Source organism: Hordeum vulgare, chromosome 4H, assembly GCF_904849725.1.
Source record: "Hordeum vulgare subsp. vulgare chromosome 4H, MorexV3_pseudomolecules_assembly, whole genome shotgun sequence".
In the NCBI taxonomy this organism is placed as follows: Eukaryota; Viridiplantae; Streptophyta; class Magnoliopsida; order Poales; family Poaceae; genus Hordeum; species Hordeum vulgare.
The window spans coordinates 424380934-424391828 of record NC_058521.1 but is presented as its reverse complement, the minus strand read 5'-3'; the positions used below and the strand labels follow the sequence as shown (position 1 = coordinate 424391828).

General features: G+C 45.2%; 1 protein-coding gene across 2 annotated transcripts; it reads left to right on the top strand.

Moving 5' to 3' along the window:
• Positions 1-6055: 6055 nt before the first annotated feature.
• Positions 6056-8386, top strand: LOC123446552 (GDSL esterase/lipase At4g16230-like). 2 transcript variants are annotated; one of them, XM_045123125.1, is made up of 5 exons: positions 6056-6556; positions 6665-6783; positions 7165-7410; positions 7514-7781; positions 7890-8386. In XM_045123125.1, the coding sequence occupies exons 1-5, from the start codon at positions 6328-6330 to the stop codon at positions 8117-8119; spliced, it is 1092 nt and encodes a 363-aa protein (XP_044979060.1). In that variant the 5' UTR covers positions 6056-6327; the 3' UTR covers positions 8120-8386. The 2 variants fall into 2 exon arrangements, with proteins under 2 accessions (XP_044979060.1, XP_044979059.1); XM_045123124.1 differs by having other exon boundaries at positions 6059-6556; positions 6653-6783.
• The last annotated feature ends 2509 nt before the right edge of the window (positions 8387-10895 follow it).

Genomic DNA, 10895 nt, shown 5'->3' with positions numbered 1-10895 from the left:
CGCGACGTGTGCCTTCCGACCAAGTTCAGAATTCTGGTGTTGGTCCTCCTGCTGCTGCTACTGAGGTTTCTATGGCTGAGCAGAATGAAGATTATGATGGTGATTACGATGATGATGGAGAGGTTGCTCCAAACCATCACCAGGAACAACCACCACCACCACAAGCCGCAAGTCATCCACATGGATACAATCGCATTGTTAGGACTGCACCAGCCCCTCAGGTACAACATCATGACCATCTCCCTAAATTTGAATTGAATATTCCTACATTTGATGGTCGATATGTTCCTGATATATATCTTACCTGGGAGTTAGAAACAGAGCAACATTTTACATGCTTACAATTTCCTGAAGATAGTTGTGTTGCTGCTGTTGTCTGTTCATTCACTAGTTTTGCTTGTGTTTGGTGGTTTGAACATTGTCGAATACATCATGCTAATATTCCAACTACTTGGGCTGCTCAAAAAACTGTTATGCGTACTCATTGGGTTTTACCATATTATCAACGTGAATTACTTCAAAAATTATAGCGTTTAAGACAAGGAAAAAATTATGTAGAAGAATATTATCAGGAATTACAAATTGGCATGATTAGATGTGGTATTGTTGAGGACAATGGAGCTATGCTTCCATGTTTTATGGGTGGATTAAATAGATATATTCACACTATTCTAGAATATAAGGATTATAACACTATCACTCGTTTATTCCATCTGGCTTGTAATGCTCGACGTGAAGTGCAGGATCGATAGGCATTGACGAGAACTAACTTTTCTGCAGGTCGCACTTCCTCATGGACGCCACGACCCTCATCTACTTCCACACGTCCTCTTGCATCCGCACCGCCTACTTCAGCCACCAACTCCAATGGAGATACTGGGAAACACGCCCCTGCCCCACCTTCCGCCAAGAGCACACCTTCCAGGCCAGCACAGAGCTCTTCTTCATCCATGGCATCCACACGGCAAACACATGAGGTTATCTGTCGTCGTTGCAAGGGTGGACGTCATTATGCGAGAGAGTGCACATCCAAACATGTGATGATTGTTACTGAAGATGGTGGATATGACTCCGCTAGTGATTATGACGAGGAGACTCTGGCTCTTATTGCAAGTGAAGAACAGGGTCTAGATGATACCTAACAAGAGACACAATACATGGCTGCTGACTACGCTGACAGGTATGAAAGCTTAATTGCTCAACGTGTTTTAAGTGTGCATGTAACACAGGCTCAGCAAAATCAGAGGCACAACTTGTTCCATACAAAGGGAGTTGTGAAGGAACGTTCTATTCGCGTAATCATCGATGGAGGGAGTTGCAACAACTTAGCTAGCATGAAGATGGTGGAGAAGTTGTCTCTCACCACCAGACCACATCCTCATCCTTATTACATCCAGTGGTTTAACAACAGTGGCAAGGTTAAGGTAACACGTATTGTTTGTGTGCATTTTAGCATTGCTACATATTCTGATTTTGTTGATTGTGATGTGATACCCATGAAAACATGCTCCATTTTACTTGGTAGACCATGGCAATTTGATAAAAAAAATCTACACCATGGTAGGAGAAATCAGTATACTCTTGTTCATAAGGATCAAAATATAACTTTGCTTCACATGTCTCGTGAACATATTATAAAAGATGACATTGCTAGAGCTAGTAAAGCAAAACATGACCTACCTAAGAGTGAAAACTAGATTGTAGCAAAGGAATTTGAGCAACATAATAAGCCTAATAAACCATCATCAAGTGTTGCATCTGAAATTGAACTAAAGAGTGGTTGTTTACTTGCCACTAAATATGATATTACTGATTTGGATGTTACTACATCTGTTTGCTATGCTTTCATATGCAAAGAGGTATTATTTTTATTCGAGGACATGCCTCCTGTTGTCCTTAACATTTTGCAGGAGTTCGCTGACGTCTTTCCACAAGACGTGCCACCGGATTACCACCTATTAGAGGGATTGAGCATCAGATTGACTTATTTCCCGGTGCATCGCTACCCAACCATGAACCATACCGTACCAATCTAGAGGAGACGAAGGAGATTATGCGTCAAGTACAGAAGGTGCTCGACAAAGGTTATATACGTGAATCTCTCAGTCCTTGTGTTGTTCCTATTATTCGAGTGCCGAAAAAGGATGATATATCACATATGTGCATTGATTGTAGAGGCATTAATAATATTATTATTCATTATCGTCATCATATTCCTAGGCTAGATGATATGCTTTATGAATTAATTGGACCTACAATTTTCTCCAAAGTGGGTTTGCGTAGTGGATACCATCAATTTTGCATGAAACTGGGAGATGAATGGAAAACAGCATTTAAAACTAAGTTTGGATTATATGAGTGCTTAGTTATCCCTTTTGGATTAACTAATGCACCTGACGATTTGTGGTAGTCTACTTTGATGATATACTGATTTATAGTAGATCTTTGGAGGAACACTTAGATCATTTGCGTGCTGTTTTATTACTCTACGTGATGCATGTTTGTTTGGTAACCTTGGGAAAGTGCACCTTTTGCATCGACCAAGTATCTTTTATTGGCTATGTTGTTACTCCACACGGAATTGAAGTTGATAAAGCCAAGATTGAAGTTATTGAGAGTTGGCCGTATCCCAAAATGGTCACACAAGTGAGGAGTTTTCTTGGACTCACCGGGTTTTATAGGCGTTTTCTGAGAGATTTCAGCACCATTGTTGCACCTCTCAATGAGCTTACAAAAAAGGATGTGCCTTATGCTTGGGGTACCGCACACAAAGAAGCCTTCACGGTTTTGAAAGATAAGTTAACACATAATCCTTTACTCCATCTTCTTGATTTTAATAAGACTTTCGAGCTTGAATGTGATGCAAGTAGAATTGGATTAGGAGGTGTGTTTTTAGAAGATGGTAAACCTGTTGCATACTTTTCTGAAAAATTGAGTGGGCCTAGTCTAAATTATTCTACTTGTGATAAGGAATTATATGCTCTTGTTCGGATTTTGGAAACACGACAACATTATTTATGGCCCAAAGAATTTGTCATACATTCTGATCATGAATCATTGAAACATATTAACAGTCAAACAAAACTGAACTGTAGGCATGCTAAATGGGTTGAATTCATTGAGACTTTCACATATGTCATTAAACACAAGAAGGGTAAAGAAAATGTTACTGTTGATGCATTGTCTCGTCGTTATACCATGTTTTCACAACTTGACTTTAAAATATTTGGTTTGGAGACCATCGAAGATCAATATGTGCATGATATTTATTTTAAAGATGTGTTGGAGAATTGTAAAGAAGGGATAACATGGAATAAGTTCATCATTAATGATGGATTTTTGTTCCGTGCTAACAAGCTATGCATTCCAGCTAGCTCCGTTGGTCTTTTGTTGTTACAGGAGGCGCATGGAGGAGGATTGATGGGAAACTTTGGCATAAACAAGACGGAGGATGTACTTGCTACACGTTTCTTTCGGCCAAAGATGCGACAGGATGTTGAGCGTTTTGTTGCTCGTTGCACGACATGTCAAAAAACATAAGTCACGACTCAATCCTCATGATTTATATATGCCTTTGCCTGTACCTAATGTTCCTTGGTAGGATATATATCTATGGACTTTGTTTTAGGTTTACCTCGAACAAAGGAGGGGAGGGATAGCATATTTGTTGTCGTGGAAAGATTTTCAAAAATGGCACACTTTATACCATGTCATAAAAGTGATGATGCTACTAATGTGGATGATTTGTTCTTTCGTGAAATAATTCGCTTGCATGGTGTGTCAAATACAATTATTTCAGATCGTGATGCTAAATTTCTTAGCCACTTTTGGAGATGTTTATGGGCTAAGTTGGGGACAAAATTGCTTTTTAGTACTACATGTCACCCCAAACTGATGGACAAACTCAAGTAGTCAATAGATCTTTGTCTAGTATGCTTAGGGCTGTTTTGAAGAAAAAGGTGAAAATGTGGGAAGAATGTTTGCATCATATTGAATTTGCTTATAATCGTTCGCTGTATTCTACTACTAAGATGTGCCCTTTTGAAGTTGTGTATGGTTTCTTACCTCGTGCACGTATTGATTTGTTACCTCTTCCATCTTCGGAGAAGGTTAATTTTGATGCTAAAGAACATGCTGATTTGATATTGAAGATGCATGAGTTAACTAAGGAAAACATTGAGCGTATGAATGTTAAATATATACTTGTTGGAGATAAGGGTAGAAAACATGTTGTTTTTGCACCTGGAGATCTTGTTTGGTTACATTTGTGTAAGGATAGGTTTACTGATTTGCGCAAGTCAAAGCTAATGTCGCGTGATGATGGTCCTTTTAAGGTGTTAGAGAAAATAAATGATAATGCATATAGACTTGAGCTGCCTATAAATTTTGGGGTTAGTCCCACTTTTAACATTGCATATTTGAAGTCATATTTAGGTGAGCAAGACGAGCTTCACTCGAGGACGACTTCAGTTCAAGAAGCGGAGGATGATGAGGACATCAATACCATTGTCACACCCACAGCCCCAGATGCTATACATATCGGACCGGTTACTAGAGCTTGCGCACGCCAATTGAATTATCACATACTTTCATTTTTGAAAATCCTTCTAATGTTCATGAACATATGATGATGCCTAAGTTAGATACTTTTATTGTACTTATGAATGAAGGACCTAGCATGAACAAGAAGGATATCCGTTGGAGCGGGATCAAGCATGGATAAGAAGGTGCACGCGCTGGAAAGAACAATGAAGCTTCCACCGATGATTTTCGCACTTTGAAGCAACTGTAAGGAGAGCATGGAGGCTTGGGCGAAATATTCAAGGCGCCACTTTATAAATTTCGTCCATAGGCTATTTTTAGGTGATGTGGCACCTTATTTTTGAGCTAGGCCCATCCAATTTCGAAACACCATATTATAGGTTGTTTTTAGAGTTTGTGTGTGTGGGGGGGGGGGCGAGTTTAGGGTCGTTTTTGGACCCCTCCTTCAAGGGTCATGAAAATTCCTTTCCGTTCCCTCATATATACAACCCTTAGGACACCGTTTAGACTTGGATTTTGTTTAGATTACATCGCCATAGCTGTAACTTTGCGTTCTTCGTTTGTGTTCCACAACCAGACAAAGGCATCACAGAAACCAATCTTCATCAATAAAGCTTTCCTCTTAAATTCGCAATATCCAGATTGCAATCTTAGTTTTTTGTTTGTTCTTTGTTTGCATGAAGGAAACAGACCCTCTTGGTGAGGTTGATCGTGCTCCGGCGTAATCAATAATCTTTTAGAGTTGTTTAGTGATTGCTAAGGCGCGATACCCTCACATGATCGTAGTCCGATCGTCAAAGTATACTTCACCAAAAACGATAATCATCATCTCATCAGAATCCAGAAACAACATTGTCTCTATCAGTACGACGTCGTGCATCAACTTCTCAACCCTTTGTGAGGAAACGGAAAACCCTCGAGAACAGACGATACTTTCCTGCCAACCAGGCTCACCTTGCACTGGCACGCATCAATTTATCGCGGCGCATCTTGTGTGAATTCATAAGACCAATAGCCCCATGACGGTGCAGTGAATACCGTGACCCTAAGTGGCAACGATGTGTGCAAAACAGAGGTCGCTGTAGCGGCGGCCTCTGTTCACGTTAGAGTTCCGAGGGAAGAGGTAAATGCAGCTGCAACCTGTGTCCTAAGAGTAATGAATGCACCTACGGACTGTAGCCGCTAGTCCGCTACAGTAATACGAGTAGAATTGATTGACGACACGCGACTGCAAAGATCTGATCTCTGAACCCTGCCCAAAATACGGTGCGCACGGATTCGTCTCCCTCTCCGGTACCAAAAGTTTCACGGGTAGCCGCGGAGGCTTGAAAAACGAGTATCCATTCATTTGCCAAGGTGCAAAGGTTCATGCAAAAAACAATGCCATGTGAGGTTTTTATATGTGTTGTGTTGCCGCGACAACCTTCACGGACCACACAATCTTCTCTCCTTGTTTATTCTTGTTTATTATTGCCCTTTCTTCTCTGTTTCAAACCTCGTCCGTGGGATTTGTCATTTGCGGGCTAGTAATTGGCAATCAAACTCACTAATCGGGCCTTCTCACTTGATCACGGCTTTGTCGGTTCTTCTCCATTATATGCTCATCGGATTCTGCCTCAGCGGAGTGGTATATAAACAAGCAACGGTTCTCTTCCCTCGCCATCCTCCATTGCAACATTGCCTTCACGAGTCACGACTGATCTTATCTACCGCCGTAGTATTTTTTCGAGATTTTCCCACTCCTAGTCCTTGCGTGACATTGCTTCCCACGAGTTGCAATCAAACATGTCATCCCGTTTGACTCTATTGGCGTGCATCGGCGCGCTGTTCGCCGGTGCCGCCGCTGCTGTTCCGCCGGCAACATACGTCTTCGGGGACTCGCTCGTCGACGCCGGCAACAATAACTACATCGCCACGCTGTCCCGGGCGAACTATGCCCCCAACGGCATCGATTTCGACGGCCACCAGCCCACCGGCCGGTACACCAACGGCCGGACCATCGTCGACATACTAGGTGACCAACTTTTCGCTCATTGTCTGAATTTTACTGTCAGGCTGTCTCTCTTATCTGTTTCCCAAAAAAAATGAAAAATAATTGGCGCCATTTCAGGGCAAGAGATAGGGCTAGGAGGGTTTGTGCCGCCCTACCTGGACCCAAACACCACCGGCGACGTCCTGTTCAGAGGCGTCAACTACGCGTCCGGCGGCGGGGGCATACTGAACCAGACCGGGAGCATCTTCGTCAGTACACTTACTAAACTGCTCACCTTTTGTGTCAAGATCCTTCTTGTTTCTCCTTTTCATCAACATGTCCCGCGTAAGCTGAGATCATTGCTTCGGCATGAGGCCTTCTCCGATGGCTTGCCTTGTGCATGATCTAGTAATTAATAGAGACTTGTAGTAAATCCATGTCGCAGCACATACTCCCTCCGTTCATAAATATAATTCTTTATAAATATTTCACTAAAAGATTACATACGAAGCAAAAATGAATGAATCTATACTCTAAAATATGTTTATATATATCCGTATGAATCTCTCTAGTGAACCCTCCTAAAAGACTTATATTTAAAAACGGAGGAGTAGATTTTTATCGAGTTGTAAATCGTGAAATTTGGACAGGGTGGGCGTATAAACCTGGATGCGCAGATTGACAACTACGCCAAGAACCGGCGCGACATGATGACACAGCGCGGGGAGGTGGCAGCGGTGAGCCGGCTGAGGGGCGCGCTCTTCTCGGTCACCATGGGCTCGAATGACTTCATCAACAACTACCTCGTCCCCATCCTCTCCGTGCCGGAGCGCGCCGCCACGCCCCCGGAGGCCTTCATCAACGGCATGATCGCCAAGTACCGGCAGCAGCTCATCGTACGTGCCATCACACACAGCTCCTCACATGCGCATCAATAGCTTCAGTTCGTCGTGATTAATTAGGGTTTGCACGGTTGCATGCATTGCGGATTGCGCGCAGAGGCTGTACCTTCTGGACGCCCGTAAGATCGTGGTGGTGAACGTGGGGCCGATCGGCTGCATCCCGTACCTGAGGGACATCATGACCACCGGGGCCGGGGCCGGGGCCGGGGCGTGTGCCGAGTTCCCGAACCAGCTGGCCCAGTCCTTCAACCGCAAGCTGCGAGGCGTGGTGAGCGAGCTGGGCGCCGGCCTCGGCGGCTCGCGCTTCGTCTACGCCGACGTCTACCGCATCGTGTCCGACATCATCGCCAATTACAAGTCCAACGGTACTACTCCAAGCATATATGCATAATCAGATGGAGAAACAGAATGTTTTTTTGTTTTTGCGGGATGGAAATGGAGAAACGGAATGTGTGACTCAGTTGCGTTGATAGGGTTCGAGGTGGCGGACTCGGCGTGCTGCTTCGTGGGCGGGCGGTTCGGCGGGCTGGCGCCATGCGGACCCACGTCCAGCTACTGCGCGGACAGGTCCAAGTACGTGTTCTGGGACGCCTACCACCCCAGCGACGCCGCCAACGCGCTCATAGCCAGCCGCATCCTCGACGGCGACCCGGCAGATATCTCCCCAGTCAACGTGCGCCAGCTGCTCTTCGACGATGCTTAGCTTAAAATCTTACCTTACTGTATCTTAAAATCTTAGAACCCAGGAAAATAGCAGACTGGCCGCTGTCTTGGAAGTTCTTCGTCCTATTTGTTCAGATTGCCTACCCCTATTCTCGCAGTTTTCTTTTAGGCAATGCTCGTAGTATTGTCGAACTCATCGGATAATCGATCGCGTGCGACAAGCCACAAGCCCATGTTGTGATCTAACGAAGACGTGCAGTTTCGGCTGTGACGCCGGCGTTGCAGTAAAAAGAAAAATTGAAACGGAGGCAAAAGATTTGCTTTCTCGATTAAATTAGGGGAGAATATAGTCTTACAGTGTTACACAAGGCCAATCCGCGACGTGACAACTATTCACGCGTTACAGTTTTACCTAACTGTTTTGCACCTGCATTGACCCAAAGGATGGCCCCGTCGACAATAAACATTAGCAAGATTGGTGGAGGCGTAGCTTTGTGGCGGAACACCGTGTCATTCTTAAATTGTCCAGGACACAAGCATGGTAAAAGAGGCCATGGCTCGTTGCTCCGGAATGTTCTAATTAGTACGTTTGTCCCACCACGCAAGTAAGGATTCTTTGAGGTGCGAGCTAGCAGTGTCCATGTGCGTCAGGCCATACATGTGTATGAGCATCTACCAAAGCCTAGTAGTGAAGCGGCATTTGATGAAGAGATGGATGTCTGACTCCTGCACCTGCTTGCAGAGGGGGCAAAGGCCGCAGTTAACCCATCCACGTCGCTCGAGTCTGTCGACAATCTAGATCCGATCTTGCAAGGCAAGCCAAGAGAAGAATTTGACCTTCGGTGGTGCCCACATCTTTCAGACCATGGAATCCATGGGGGATAGTGACGATCCATGAAACTGCGTCTTGTACGCGGTCGACGCCAAATATAAACCATTCATAGAGTGCTTCCAGATAATGTCATCCACAGAGTGCTCGTCGAGGTGGAAGCCGTTGATGAGCATCCAGAGTGTAAAGAATTCGCGTACATGATGGCCCTGATGACGGTGTCTCGTCTGATCTTGAGCATCCACACATTCTCCTTGATAGCTTCTCGCACCTTCCAGTTCTTTTTCCTCGAGGCCTCGAAAATGAGTGGCACGATGTCCTTTGGCTTGCGGCCAAGCAACCAAGGCGAGTCCCAGAAAAGGCGTTTTGGCTCTATTGCCCATGATGATCGTAGTGGAGGCATATACGAAGTTGTGGTCCTCCTCAGTGCATGGGTTAATCAGGTCCATTCATAGCTTGCTTGGTTCTTTCCATTTGTACCAACCAAGCTCCATACCTTTGTTTTGTTTTAAAAGGGAAACAAAATGGAAAACACTTACCTTTGGCCGGTCGATCGCTCGCGGGCTTCAGCCAACCTCCACATCCATTGGATTGACTCTTGATTAGACGTTCATAAGAAATCCCCTCTGTGTATACGTTTTTTGTAACTGGGCCTTTGTTTCGGAAAAAAAAAGAATTTGCCACTAGCCTGGACTTTTGCAGGAGCGGAGACTCGTGCAGCTGGGGGGAGATGTTGGTGAGGAGTCTCACTGGATCCGACGAGGATGGTGCGCGGGCAGCACGCGGGGATGTCCGCGAACGGCATGGGAGAATATTCGTGCGGCTAGGAGGGTGATGACGACGAGGATTCCAGCCGGATCATGTCAGATCCGACGAGATGACGTGCAGGCGAGAGGTGGGGACATCCAGGAGGGTTTGGGGTTCATCTTAGCAAGGTCTGCGGGGCTGACGGCGAGCCTCACACCACTGGTGCTAGTCGGCGACGACGTGAAGGCGCTTCGGTGGACTTCTCTTGGAAGGGGAACCATCGAGACAGGTCGGGGGACGCGGAACCCATCGTTTTCCCATCTCGCCACGGCCGCATCTGCAACGGAAAGAGCTTGGGGGATAACTGCAGGAGGTGGTAATCGACGGATCTGGCATGAGGACAGGAAAGAGTGGAGCAAGGCAACCTCGGGAGCGTGCCACGTACCATCAATACTCGTCGGAATCGGCCTGCGCAGCAACCAAAGGGAAAATGTTTTATTGCAACAAGGTCTTAGTTGCAGGAAAAGGGTCCAGTTGCAATAACGACGGGCACGGATGTGAGCCACATATGCTTGTGTAATATATGGATCTTGTTGAATTATTATTATTTTTGTTAAATTATGTTGTGGCAAAAAAATCTGCAACATAGCCTATGTTACAAAAGTTTCTGCAACACGGTCTTTGGTTCAGAAAATTCTATATCACTACTTCTATTGCAATGGGAAGGGCGACATTCGATCGTTCGATGGCGTGAGATCTGATGGCTCGTGACCGGGCCGATCTTTTAAAAGATCGGCTGGCGGACGCGTAGCACGCCCCAAGAAAACTGTAGTTTACGTAACACCGGAATTTGAGAATGAGGAAACGAAACCATACACACGACACATAAATGACACATGATACGTCACCAACCTTATAAGTTCGATCTTTCTCGGAGAAAACAAACACAAAAACATCGAAATATTATTATCAAATTAGGATCCCATGCGAGCTGAGCTTAACTGAGATGGTTAAATCTTTTGCGTTGGTATCAGTTCATCGGGATCTTCTGTTTGGTGCCTTATGCGCCTCAAAAATTCCCTGACGCTCATGTGCCCCACTCGTGGGCCGCACGGTCGGAGCTAGGATTGGACCAAGTCTCGGGCCCAGGCTGCTATAGTGACGCTATAGTGTTCATGTTGCTACTATATTCATCATGCCCCGGGCCCAACCCCCCTGTTGGGGAACGTAGTAATTTCAA